Source organism: Bison bison, unplaced genomic scaffold (genome assembly GCF_000754665.1).
Source record: "Bison bison bison isolate TAMUID 2011002044 unplaced genomic scaffold, Bison_UMD1.0 scf7180017864289, whole genome shotgun sequence".
In the NCBI taxonomy this organism is placed as follows: domain Eukaryota; kingdom Metazoa; phylum Chordata; class Mammalia; order Artiodactyla; family Bovidae; genus Bison; species Bison bison.
This window is the reverse complement of record NW_011494861.1, coordinates 15,803,231-15,818,087: the sequence shown is the minus strand read 5'-3', so window position 1 is coordinate 15,818,087 and position 14,857 is coordinate 15,803,231. Positions and strand designations below refer to the sequence as shown.

At 38.3% G+C, this 14,857-nt stretch overlaps 1 protein-coding gene across 2 annotated transcripts in view; it reads right to left on the bottom strand.

Annotated features, from left to right (window-relative positions):
* RABGAP1L (RAB GTPase activating protein 1-like) overlaps window positions 1-14,857 on the bottom strand; it is a 680,557-nt gene that overhangs the window by 576,295 nt on the left and 89,405 nt on the right. For both annotated transcript variants that reach the window (XM_010850085.1, XM_010850086.1), the window contains exon 10: window positions 8,397-8,538. In XM_010850085.1, coding sequence (XP_010848387.1) covers window positions 8,397-8,538 — 142 coding nt within the window. The remainder of the gene's footprint in view (window positions 1-8,396; window positions 8,539-14,857) is intronic.

Sequence of the window (14,857 nt, the reverse complement as noted above, 5' to 3'; positions counted from 1 at the left end):
TAGACTTTTGGATCGCAGCCATTCTGACTGGCGTGAAATGGTACCTCATAGTGGTTTTGATTTGCATTTCTCTGATAATGAGTGATGTTGAGCATCTTTTCATGTGTTTGTTAGCCATCTGTATGTCTTCTTTGGAGAAATGTCTATTTAGTTCTTTGGCCCATTTTTTGATTGGGTCATTTATTTTTCTGGAGTTGAGCTGGAGGAGTTGCTTGTATATTTTTGAGATTAGTTGTTTGTCAGTTGCTTCATTTGCTATTATTTTCTCCCATTCTGAAGGCTGTCTTTTCACCTTGCTAATAGTTTCCTTTGATGTGCAGAAGCTTTTAAGGTTAATTAGGTCCCATTTGTTTATTTTTGCTTTTATTTCCAATATTCTGGGAGGTAGGTCATAGAGGATCCTGCTGTGATGTATGTCAGAGAGTGTTTTGCCTATGTTCTCCTCTAGGAGTTTTATAGTTTCTGGTCTTACGTTTAGGTCTTTAATCCATTTTGAGTTTATTTTTGTGTATGGTGTTAGAAAGTGGTCTAGTTTCATTCTTTTACAAGTGGTTGACCAGTTTTCCCAGCACCACTTGTTAAAGAGATTGTCTTTAATCCATTGTATATTCTTGCCTCCTTTGTCAAAGATAAGGTGTCCATATGTGCGTGGATTTATCTCTGGGCTTTCTATTTTATTCCATTGATCTATATTTCTGTCTTTGTGCCAGTACTATACTGTCTTGATAACTGTGGCTTTGTAGTAGAGCCTGAAGTCAGGTAGGTTGATTCCTCCAGTTCCATTCTTCTTTCTCAAGATCGCTTTGGCTATTCGAGGTTTTTTGTTTTTCCATACAAATTGTGAAATTATTTGTTCTAGCTCTGTGAAGAATACTGTTGGTAGCTTGATAGGGATTGCGTTGAATCTATAAATTGCTTTGGGTAGTATACTCATTTTCACTATATTGATTCTTCCAATCCATGAACATGGTATATTTCTCCATCTATTAGTTTCCCCTTTGATTTCTTTCACCAGTGTTTTATAGTTTTCTATATATAGGTCTTTAGTTTCTTTAGGTAGATATATTCCTAAGTATTTTATTCTTTCCGTTGCAATGGTGAATGGAATTGTTTCCTTAATTTCTCTCTCTGTTTTCTCATTATTAGTGTATAGGAATGCAAGGGATTTCTGTGTGTTGATTTTATATCCTGCAACTTTACTATAGTCATTGATTAGCTCTAGTAATTTTCTGGTGGAGTCTTTAGGGTTTTCTATGTAGAGGATCATGTCATCTGCAAATAGTGAGAGTTTTACTTCTTCTTTTCCAATTTGGATTCCTTTTATTTCTTTTTCTGCTCTGATTGCTGTGGCCAAAACTTCCAAAACTATGTTGAATAGTAATGGTGAAAGTGGGCACCCTTGTCTTGTTCCTGACTTTAGAGGAAATACTTTCAATTTTTCACCATTGAGGATAATGTTTGCTGTGGGTTTGTCATATATAGCTTTTATTATGTTGAGGTATGTTCCTTCTATTCCTGCTTTCTGGAGAGTTTTTATCATAAATGGATGTTGAATTTTGTCAAAGGCTTTCTCTGCATCTATTGAGATAATCATATGGTTTTTATTTTTCAATTTGTTAATGTGGTGTATTACATTGATTGATTTGCGGATATTGAAGAATCCTTGCATCCCTGGGATAAAGCCCACTTGATCATGGTGTATGATCTTTTTAATGTGTTGTTGGATTCTGATTGCTAGAATTTTGTTAAGGATTTTTGCATCTATGTTCATCAGTGATATTGGCCTGTAGTTTTCTTTTTTTGTGGCATCTTTGTCAGGTTTTGATCACTGTATTTCTTAAAAAAAAAAACTCATTTCTTTTCTATATTCTCCATTGTATTTTCATTCAAATATAAAGAAATCTCATTTCCAAACTGATTTCTACAGTAAAAGCTGCCTATAATCTTTAATCAGACTATGAATTAAGAAATTAAAAGAAAATAAACTTCTAGTTGAGTTTGAGACTGTTTTGCTCTGCAAACAAAATGAATTATAAGTGGTATTAGCTACCAGTCACTCAGATCAAAGGGAATAATTTTAGTCTAGATAGCATTTAACCAATCTAAATACAAAACAAAAAAACGCAGATTACAGTAAAATTTAGTTTACAAGCAAGTGTGAAGCTTGCCTCATATTACTGTGAATCTGGTCTTTTACAATTACTTGGGCATGTGTCTTAAAGGAAATCACCCTGTATTTGCCATCTATTGTCTTCTTATAGTTTACCATCCATGTTATAAGGAACTAAATACAAGTCTGAGGTCAACAAACAGAAAGTCAGCTTGAAAACCAAATGAAGCAGAATCAAGTGTACCTCAAGTTTCAAAAGCAGGAACAATTCAGAACATGAAGGAGTATATAAAGGTGACAAGGTTGTTTAAAAATAATCCCTATGGCAGTTGCACTGATGGACCTAACTTTCTGCAAAGATTCCTTGCATTCAAATTAATTCCCTTTAACACACTTCATTTTTTGAACAGCATTTGAAAAATATGCAAAGATACTTTAATTCATTTTACTTTAGATCTATCCCAGGAAATTAAGAGCAATTTTAGTCCTTTAAAGTCTGCATCCCTTTTTAGTTAAATTACAAGCTAAGGTAAGACAATTTAGTGACTTGAACTTCCACTTTTGCTTTGACAGGCAAATTGCTGAAAATAATTAAATAAAAGAATACTCCAAATCCCCCCAGCAGGAAAACATTTCTATGCCACCTCCAGCTCTAACTTTTGATATCTGCGTTGACAGAAATGTCAATTAAAGAACTAATAATAAAGTGTATTGAAAATGTATGAAATGTCTCATCTATAAAAGAAACTATTACTTCCTACTCTGATTTCTGTAGCTTTTTTAATATGGGTGATGGCTAATAGATTTTCAAAAGACAAGCTGACATCTCAAACAGTGAAAACTTGTTAAGAACAGAAGTAAAAATTTTTAGGGAAAAATAGAAATCTGGTGACTTCTTCTTATTCAAAACATATATAAGAATAAGAAATTGAAAATTTTATTTATGTTTTCATTTTTCAAGTGTAATTTCAGAAATGTCACTTCTGTTTTTCTAGTCTTTCTCAGTATGAAATCATCTTGAAGCAATGTAAAGAAAACATATTAATTTATTCTGTAATTTTTGTGATAAATATATTTACTTTTATTTACTCCTTCATTTATTATTATTCATGCTATTTACTCAGAAGGCAAAAATCTCACTGAGAAGGTGGTACTTATTAAAGAGGAAGGAGAGACCCATTTGTCAATCCAGGAAACAAGGTGTCCTTCCAAGGGGAACAGCAAGTGCGACAGCCCTGAGGCAGATTATAGCAGTGTCTGTGAAGGACACAGAAAGTGAAGAACTACTAAAGAGCCTATTGATGAAAGTGAAAGAGGAGAGTGAAAAAGTTGGCTTAAAGCTCAACATTCAGAAAACTAAGTTCATAGTATCCAGTCCCATCACTTCATGGAAAATAGATGGGCAAACAGTGGAAACAGTAGCTGACTTTATTTTGGGGGGCTCCAAAATCACTGCAGATGGTGTTTGCAGCCGTGAAATTAAAAGATGCTTACTCCTTGGAAGGAAAGTTATGACCAACCTAGACAGCATATTCAAAAGCAGAGACATTACTTTGTCAACAAAAGTCCGTCTAGTCAAGGCTATGGTTTTTCCAGTAGTCATGTATGGATGTGAGAGTTGGACTATAACGAAAGCTGAGCACTGAAGAATCGATGCCTTTGAACTGTGGTGTTTGAGAAGACTCCTGAGAGTCCCTTGGACTGCAAGGAGATCAAACCGGCCAATCCTAAAAGAGATCCTGGGAGTTCATTGGAAGGACTGATGTTGAAGCTGAAAAACTTCAATACTTTGGCCACCTGATGTGAAGAGCTGATTCATTTGAAAAGACCCTGATGCTGGGAAAGACTGAGGGCAGGAGGAGAAGGGGACGACAGAGGATGAGATGGTTGGATGGCATCACCGACTCAAGGGACATAAGTTTGTGTAGGCTCCCGGAGTTGGTGATGGACAGGGAGGCCTGGCGTGCTGCAGTTCACAGGGTTGGAAAGATTCGGACACGGCTGAGCAACTGAACTGAACTGAACTGTGAAGGAGAGCAAAGGACAAGGGTGGAATTTGTGGGGCCCAAAGTGACAGCAAATGAGGTCAGAAAGGTTAAAATCAGAAAGTAAGATCACATACGGCTTTGTAAACCATGGTAAAGAACTTTGGCAAGCAAAATGAAAAGCCAATGGAGGATTTTTAGAAGAGAAGAAATGTAATCTGACAAATTTTAAAAGGGTGACTATGGCTAGTGCAGAACCACAGACAAAGGGGGAGTGAACAAGGGTGGAATGCAGGAGACCCGTTAGGAGGTACTGCAATAATCCAGTCCAAGAAATGATAGCACCAGAGAGAGGGTAGATTCTGCATTCTGAGATCCAGAGCCCAGGAGCTGCCACTTGCTCACAGGGGAAGCCTACAGGGAAGATGAGCCTTCGGCCATTTACTCCACCTGGAACACATTCTCTTCGTAGAACAGAGAAGAAGCAAAACCGCTGTACACGTGCAAGGCCTCGTGTCCAGCATATATCTGTGAATAGCTAGGACCCTCTCTAATCTGCCTGAGTGTGTATGCAGCCTTGCATGTATACACAGCCTCCCAGACCACCAGTGATATGCAGAACTAACGAGGCCCAGTCATTCCTTAAATCTCCTTTGGAAGGAGATTTCTTCTTTCCCAACCAGAATTACATCATTCTACATAAAACACTGGTCTTCACATTCTTTTGCCATTAAAAAAAAAATCGCTATTGTTTCCAATAATGTTCCAGAGATTTGTGCTTTTTCTACATTTGCTCCAAATCGAGTGAGTCCCTTCCAGGGGTGAAAGCAAAGCTACCAGTTTTCACAGCTTGCCCCATCCTAGCAAAACCACCATGATTATAACCAGTGGTGGGAATGAGCAGAACAGGAGATGCCTCAAGTACTAAAACACCATTCACAGTTCTCACTCAAGGCTCAGTGGTTTTTCTCCATATTTTTATACAATTTGATCACCTTCTCAAGTCCTTCACTGCCCGTTTTTTGACCATTTTATTGATATTTATGACTGCTTTTTCATAAGCAGTTTTGTCAAGCTTTTCACTCAAGCCATTCCTGCATTGAATACATTTTAAACATAATTTGCCTAAGCAACCTACTAAAAAATATCATAGAAAATATTTTTAAACATTGCTAAGTATGGAAACTGCCTATATACTAAAATCACTATTTTCTTTTGACTGTTAACATGTCTTTGTTGAAGAGCTTACTCAGGTGGCCTTAAGTAGAAAGAGTCTCTAAGCAGAGTAAACAGCATTTATAAAGACACAGGAAGCCTGCTAGGAAACTGCACCCTTAAGTGTGGGGTGGGTAACTATTTTTAGCTCTCCCTTCCCTGCTACAGATGAGCTCAAATCTCTTACACCCTAAAAATGCCCTTTTCTGGCCACATGCAACTCAATGTTTTAAGTCCAGGCTCTTTCCTCTTCTTCTCCATTGACTTTCTTGGAAAAGATAGTCTGAAAAGTATTTAAAACATCCCTTTCTCACCTCTAGTCATTCCTCAGTCCAGTATAAGAAGGCTTCTTTTCCAACTTTATTAAAATGACCCGCAGAGGTACCCAGTAGCCTCTCAGATTTACCGAATCCAATGAACAATCTTGTTCCTTACTATACTCAATCTCCTTGCTCCATTTGTCAGTACTGCAACACCATTTTCTCCTTTTGAATCTCCACTCCTTGGTCCATTACTACCTTGTTTTAGTTCTCCTCCTACTGTTCTGATCATTTCTTCTGCAGATCTTTTAGTTGGACTTTCTCTTCCTGCATCGACCCTGAAATGTTAGTGATCTCTCAAAACTCTAATGTTAACCCACCCCTCCCACATTTTCTCTCAAAGAAATTTCAGCCAGTTATCATTGCTTCACACTGATGACCCTCAAACCTTTATCTCCAATTGTTAAAACTTCTCTCACAATATAATACCATTTCTAATCACTGAAAAATAGCTGTACTTCAATGTTCCACAGTGAGTTCAAATCCATCACTATCTGAAACTGAATGTATCATACCCCAATCCCACACCCACTCTTCCCAGGTATTCTTATCTTGTTTGCTGGCATCAACATCATCCAGTCACCTAACCTAGAAACCTAGATTTAATCTATGATTCTGTCCCTTCATTCTCTTCTTTCTGCTGCCCATGACATCCAGTTCAGCTATAAGCCTCGTTGCTTTTACCACAGGAATATTCTCACATCTCTTCTGCCCCTTGTTCCTTATATGCTGAGGCAGCCATTTTGACGCACCTGCGCAGAACGAACTTTGTCAAAAGGGCTGCATCAAAAATGAATTTGGAGCCCAAGTTAGCTCTCTTGCTAAGACTAGAATATGATGGCCTTCGAATATTTCGTACAGTACTTTCAGATCCTGCCAGTGAATGTCTCCAAACATTTTGTTGATTAATAACAAGTCAAAATTGGGATCATTTAGTTTGCCATTTACTTCTAAATGTATCAGTTTTCTAATTATGTTATTTTCCATAAGTAAATGGCTCTTCCCTTACACTGCACATCTACACAACTTTCAAACCTCATGAGCCCTAAATTTTCACTGGATCAAAAAATACCCTTCCAAGACTTGAATGGCATGGAGTAATAATATGTCAGACAAAATGCATGGTAAGTCTATTAAATAGCAACTACATTGTATACCACAAAGCAGATAAATACTATGGAAGTGATATTCTGTGACTCCAAGGCTAAGATATAAAAGGCATTGCAACTTCCACCTTAGTTCCCTGGACTGCCGTCTGGGGAGAGCTCACCGTTGTACCACACAGACACCCAAGCAGCACTAGTGGGAGGCCTATGTGGAGAGAAAGTGAAGTATCTTGGCCAACTGCCAGCATCATTTTGGCAGCTATTCTGAATCAGCCCCCTGGAAGCTTCCTCAAGCTTCCAGCCCCATCAATGTCATCTTCAAATAACTAAATCCCCCAAATAATATCTGACTCTCCATAATAAACATGAAGCCACAACTGACCAGACAAGCATAATTCATGACTCACAGAAACCATGAGATAATAAATGTTTTCTGAGTGAAAAAACAAACAGAACTCTACTTCCAACTACATGTAAAAATTTAAATGGTTCACAGACACATCATTAATGGGGGAAAAAAAAAAAACCTGACAGGGAATTCCCTGGCAGTTCAGTGGTTAGGACTCTGCACTTCTACTGCGGGCAGTCCAGGTTCAATCCCTAGTCAGAGAACTAAGGTCCCACAAGACACAGGGCACAGCAAAAAAAAAAAAAGAAGAAAGAAATTGACAAATTCAACTCCACAAAAATTAATCTTTCGTTTCTCAAAAGACATTGTTCAGAAAGTGAAAAGGCAAACTACAGAGTGGAAGAAAATATCTGTAAAACACATCCAATAAAGGACCTTTGTATGTGTTAAATCGCTTCAGTCGTGTCCAACTCTTGGCGACCCAACGGACTATACAGCCTGCCAGGCTCTTCTGTCCATAGGGATTTTCCAGTCAAAAATACTGGAGTAGGTTGACATTTCCTCCTCCAGGTAAAGGACCTTTACCAGTGTATTTAAAGAAAGCTTAAAAATCAACAAGAAGACAAATAACCCAATATTAGAAAGGGCAACAGATTTGAATAGAATCTTGACAAGAAGGATAAACAGATGGCAAGGATGATATAAAGAAACTTTCTTTTAATAAACCCTATCCTATAAGCAGATAATATAAAGGTTAAAAGTAAAGATCCATCATTTAGCTCTAGTTTCTATAAAAACTACTCAGCACAGAGCCAAATGAAGTATGACTCTCAAGAGGTTGGTTAGCAACTTTCAGCAGGATTCATGCAGTAAACAAAGCAGATAACTGCTAGTGTTTCAAAAAAGTGAATGGTAAATGATAAGGCAACAACAATAAACAAATCAAAACTGAATCATGTCAAGTGAGGAGTAGGACATGACATTAACCACTGAAATTCTAAAAATGCTTAGGAGAATTTGAAACTTTTCATTAAACACTTCAAACGTGCAAGACAGCAAAGTTAAGCTGTCAAATATAAATAATTGTGTAAGTTGCACTTAGGAGTACACAACCAAGGAACCAAATGGACCAAATTCTCTTCTGCATCTAGTAGAATCTAGTCTAAAAGTAGCAGAGACTATGAAGAAACACCACTCCTCCCCCTACCGCTTAGAGAGAGACGCATGCACGCACACACACACACACATCTGTGAGGATACAAGTAAAGCAGCTACGTAAAGAGAAGAAACTGAGTAAGTTTCATTTCTTACCCTCTTCTGCTTCATCCTCCTGGGGTGACAATGGGCCCCCTCCACTAGTAGGAGTGACTGGATCCTCCTTCTCAGACTCTCGCTGTAGACTCACCACCTCGTATATTGCATCCCCAGCATTGGTATGGCCTTTTCCCTCAGACTGAGAAAGATATAAAAATGTGTTTAAACATTAGAAATTTGAAGGAAACACTGAAAGATGGTGTATTTCAATGGTCATTAAAAAGAGCTAAAATGAAGAAGAGCAGCAGGTCATGTTTGATTTACAGCATGTCTGAAGTTGAGAAAAATCTTTCAAGTGCAATGTTCACATTACATTCTAAATGTATGGTTCTTTTAGTATTATTTTAACCAATACAATAAAACCTATTAACCATTGGAAAAAAAAATCTCAATTTCTTTTATCAGAAAAACCTAAGATACCACAGAGTCCAAGGCAGACAGATAAGCAAGTGATGCTGGATTCTTAGGATTGACTACCTTGCTCTGAGATAAAGAGATACCAGCTATATCCATCAACTAATTCATGGAAGTAGGTAGTTTTCATCTTACAAATGCCTTACATTCTAAATGGCCTTTTTTAAGGAGGAAAATTTCCAAGGCAATCATTAATTAACCAACTTAGCATGGCCTACAAAGTCCTAGATAAACTGAACCTTGCCTCTCTCATGAGCCTCATCTCATATTCAAAGACTGTTACAATACTATTCTTCAGCCACTCTGGCCTTGTTTCAGTTCTGAGAACTTTTTCTCCTTTCACCCGCCCAACGCCTTGGGATATCTTTTTCTCTCTGACGATACAGCTTTTCCTCCTACTCTTTGCTAACTACCATCAATATTGGATCCTTATTTCTTAATGTTACTTCTATTGATGTTGTTCACTGGCTTTGTCGGGTCCAACTATTTGTGACCCCATGCACTGCTGCATGCCAGGCTTCCCTGTCCTTCACTATCTCCCAAAGTTTGCTCAAACTCATGTCCATTGAGTTAGTGATGCCATCCAACCGTCTCCTCCTCTGTTACCTCCTTCTCCTCCTGCCCTCAATGTTACTTCTACAAAGAATCTACATTCCCATGTTTTCAGTTCTCATCACAACTTTTCCTTCTCCCTCAATGCATTTACTATAACTACACATTATATTTTTATTATATTTGTTTAATAGCTATCTCATCCACAACAGACGAAGTATCATATGGGCAGAGATCATGTTGACTTTCAATCAGAAACAATATGGTACCTGACACATAGTAAGTATTCAAAAATATCTGTGGAATCAATGATTAGACTAATGGTAAAACATGAATTTTAAAGTCAAATAGACCTGAGTCTGAATTCAAATTTCACTACAAGTTAAGAGTGTGGTCTTGGACAAAATACTTTGCTGAGGCACATTACCTCTTATCAATAAAACCAAAATAAACCATCTCATTTATTAAGGAGATTAAATATAATAATACTTAGAACATGAAATTAGAGTGACGGGAATAAATTTTTATTACTATTATTATCTCAGTTTTTACACCATTTTACTATACTCTAAAGAACATAAAATAAGAATAGTATAGGCATATATAGAGGTATAATTATCTCAAATATCTACCTGTACTGTAATTCATTTAATTACAAAAACATAACTACTTTAATTATTCATCTTTTCAAGAATTTCTTCTGAACGATAAATCAAATTTCAGGCCCATTTTCAAGCCATTTAGCAAATAATAAAAGGTAAAAATGTCCACTGCATTAAACATGGGAGAAAAAGAAGACAGCCATGAAAAATTACATGGTTAGGTTTAAGTCAAACATTTTTTGTTGTTGTTGTAATTCTACTATATTCAGGAAACAAAGATCTCAATCCCTAAAGCAACAACTAAACTAATTATATAAAGAAATACAATAAAAATGAAATACTAGAAAACAAGATGCAGAGGAGTAGGTAGACATGGAGTATATCTCTCTCCATGGATACATCAGGAATACACCTTCAGACACAGAAGTGCATGCAGAACACCAGCTGAGAGCAGACAGGAGTAGCCGAGCAGCAGAGAAGAATATATAGAATCACGCAAAACTCGGGCGGATGGAGGAACTAGGAGGAAAAACAGGAGTGTTACAAGGACTGGACCTGCCCTTGGTGGGTGGGGGAAGTGAAGCAGGGGTCCGATCCCCACATCAAGGCAACTGTCTGAGTCAGAGGAGAAACATTTAAGGCTGAGAGTGAAATAGCTGATCTGTGGCAGCCTAAATGGAATGAGAATCAGACAGTTCTTGCTGCAGCCATACATACCCCAGACAAGGATGCAGGTCCCCTAGAAGGGGCAGCAGCTGGGAGCTGGAGCTTAGGGACTGTGGAGCAATCCCAGGGCAGGGCTGCTCTTGACTGGAGAGATGGACCAAGGGGATGTGAGGGAGGAGACTGTGGTGGGAAATGCCTGTGGAGAAAAGCCAGAAAGCCATGGAAGCAAGGCCATACTGCTGAGTCAAGCATAGGGCATGGAGTCATCACCATAGCCTCTCTCTCCCCATAGGCCACCATTAGCAGCAGAACAGTACAGAGCCTGGCCCATCAAGTGCCTGACACACCAAACTACAGGGTAGGACCCCAGCCAGGAGGGACTCTCTATATGCCTGACAAACTGAACAACAGAAAAGGACCCCAGGCACAGGAGCCCTCTAAGTGCCTGAATGGGTGGAACTACGGAGAAACACCAAAGAGGCCTTCTGATCACCAGCTACCGGAGGCTCCAAAAAAGACACTGATAGGGCCATAACTTCTGCAGCTGAGGCAGTCCGTGTCCCTGCACACTTGGCACCACCAGGGTCCCCATGACCCAAACAGCCGTGCCACCTTCACACTCAACCCTCACTGGGGCAGAGCTGCCACAGGCAAAAAAAAAAGTCTTGCATCTATGCATGCGGGGGGTCTTCTGCTGTGTCCGGCTCTTTGTGACCCTGTAGACTATGGCCTGCCAGGCTTCTCTGTCAGGGGGGTTCTCCAGGCAAGAATACTGTAGTGTACTGGCCAATACTGATAGCCATACCCTTCTAGAGAACTATATTTCCTGCTGCCCTAGCCGTGAACTACCCTGATTCTGATCCTAAACAATGGAGTTGTAGAAATCAACTTTCCTGTCATCAAATTACACTATAAAGCTACAGTCATCAAGACAGTACGGTACTGGCATAAAAACAGAAATATAGACCAATGGAACAAGATAGAAAGCCCAAAAACAAACCCACGCACCTATGGGTACCTTATTTTTGACAAAGGAGGCAAGAATATACAATGGGGCAAAGACAGCCTCTTCAATAAATGGTGCTGGGAAAACTGGACAGCTACATGTAAAAGAATGACATTAGACCACTTCCTAACACCATACACAAAGATAAACTAGAAATGGATTAAAGACCTAAATGTGAGACAAGAAACTATAAAACTCTTAGAGGAAAACATAGGAAGACCTAAATGTGAGACAAGAAACTATAAAACTCTTAGAGGAAAACATAGGAAAATTCTATGTCATTACTATGTCATAGTCACTCAATGACATAAATCAAAGCAAGATCCTATATGACCCACCTCCTAGAGTAACGGAAATAAAAACAAAAGTAAACAAGTGGGACCTGATTAAACTTAAAAGCTTTTACATAGCAAAGGAAACTGTAAGCAAGGTTAAAAGACAACATTCAGAATGGAAGAAAATAATAACAAATGAAATAATGAAAGGGGATTAATTCTCAAAATACACAAGCAGCTTATACAACTCAATACCAGAAAAACAAACAACCCAATTAAAAAGTGGGAAAAAGACCTAAACAGACATTTCTCTAAAGAAGAAATGCGACCTTTGTTAGCCATCTGCCAACAAACACACGAAAAGATGCTCAACATTGCTCATTATGAGAGAAATGCAAATCAAAACTACAATGAGGTATCACCTCACACCAGTCAGAATGGCCATCATAAAAAAGTGTACAAATAATAAATGCTGGAGAGTGTGTGGAGAAAAGGGAATGCTCTTGCACAGTTGGTGGGAATGTAAATTGATAACAGCCACTATGGAAGACTGTATAGAGATTCCTTAAAAAACTAGGACTAAAACCACCATACAATCCAGCAATCCCACTCCTAGGCATAAACCCTGAGGAAATCAAAATTGAAAAAGGCACATGTATCTCATTGTTCATTGCAGCACTATTTACAATAGCTAGAACATGGAAACAACCTAGAGGTCCATCAACAGATGAATGGATAAAGAAGTTGTGGTACATATACACAATGGAATACTATCCAGCCATAAAAAGGAACTCATGTGAGTCAGTTCTAATAAGTGGATGAACCTAGAGCCTATTATAGAGTGAAGTGAGTCAGAAAGAGAAAGATAAATATCATATACTAACACATATATATACAGAAACTAGAAAAATGGTACCAAAGAATTTATTTGCAGGGCAGCAATGGAGAAACAGATATAGAGAACAGATTTATGGACATGGGGAGAGGAGTGGAGAGGGTGAGATGTAGGGAAAGAGTAACATAGAAACTTACATTACTATATATAAAATAGATGGCCAAGGGGAATTTTCTGTATGTTTCAGGAAACTCAAACAGGGGCTCTGTATCAACCTAGAGGGGTGGGATGGGGAGGAAGATGGGAGGAAGGTTCAAAAGGGAGAGGATATATGTATACCTATAGCTGATTTATGTTGAGGTTTGACAGGAAACAACAAAATTCTGTAAAGCAATTATCCTTCAGTTAAAAAATAAATTAATTACAAGAAAAAGAAAATAGTAATCAAACATTCAAATAATCCGAAAGATGGCAGCAAAGGAGAAACAAAGAAATGTATAAAAAGAAACAAGCAGAGAATAAATATTAAAATGGTAAACTTATATGTAAACATATCAATAGTTATGCTAAACATAAATTGCCTAAATGTAACAACTGAAAAACATAATTCTCAGGTTATGTTGAAAACAAGACAAATTATAATCTGTCTACCAAAAAACCCACTTTTAATACAGTGACATAGGAAAGTTGAAAGTAAAATGAGGTTAGAATATATACCATGAAAACACCTATCAAAAGAAAGCTGGAGAGACTATATGAATAAAAGACAAAGTTGACTACCAAGCAAGAAAAAACAAATCACTAGGTATAAAGGACACTGCTGCTGCTGCTGCTGCTAAGTCGCTTCAGTCGAGTCCAACTCTGTGCGGCCCCATAGACGGCAGCCCAGCAGGCTCCCTCGTCCCTGGGATTCTCCAGGCAAGAACACTGGAGTGGGTTGCCATTTCCTTCTCCAATGCATGAAAGTGAAAAGTCAAAGTGAAGTCGCTCAGTCGTGTCTGACTCTTGGCGACCCCATGGACTGCAGCCTACCCGGCTGCTCTGCGCATGGGATTTTCCAGGCAAGAGTACTGTAGTGGGGTGCCATTGCCTTCTCCCATAAAGGACACTACACTATGTTAAAAAGATCTAGTCAACAAGAATATATAAGAATCTTATAAACGTATGTAGCTAACACAGGCTCTCAAATATATGAAGAAGAAAATTCACAGAAATGAAGAGACGGACAAATCCACATTTACAATTAGAAACATCAACACTCCTCTCACAGAAATGAAAAGAAGTATATGAAAATTTAGCAATGTTTAGAAGAACTGTACATTATCAACAATAGGATCTGATATGATACATCACTCCATTCAATAACAGAAGAATACACATTCTTTTCAAATGCACATGAAACATTCACCAAAACAAACCATGTCCTGGGTTATAAAACAAACTTTAAGAAATCTTTTTAGACTTAACTAAATAATGTTTAGTGACCATGATATAATTAAACTGAAAATCAACACCAGAAATATGCCTGAAAAATCCCCAGATACTTGGAAATAACACACTTCTAAACACTCCATGACTTTGGACGTGAGGTAACTCCTCTTGGCTGCCGCCCTTCGGGCATGGGGTCCTTCTGGATGCCAACATCCGCTGGGTCATGGAAAAAGCTACAGAGTTCCAGAAAAACATCTATTTCTGCTTTATTGACTATGCCAAAGCCTTTGACTGTGTGGATCACAATAAACTGTGGAAAATTCTGAAAGAGATGGAAATACCAGACCACCTGAACTGTCTCTTGAGAAATCTGTATGCAGGTCAGGAAGCAACAGTTAGAACTGGTCATGGAACAACAGACTGGATCCAAATACAAAAAGGATACAGCAAGGCTGTATATTGTCACCCTGCTTATTTAACTTATATGCAGAGTACATCATGAGAAACACTGGACTGGAAGAAGCACAAGCTAGAATCAAGATTGCCAGGAGAAATATCAATAACCTCAAATATGCAGATGACACCACCCTTATGGCAGAAAGTGAAGAGGAACTCAAAAGCCTCTTGATGAAAGTGAAAGAAGAGAGTGAAAAAGTTGGCTTAAAACTCAACATTCA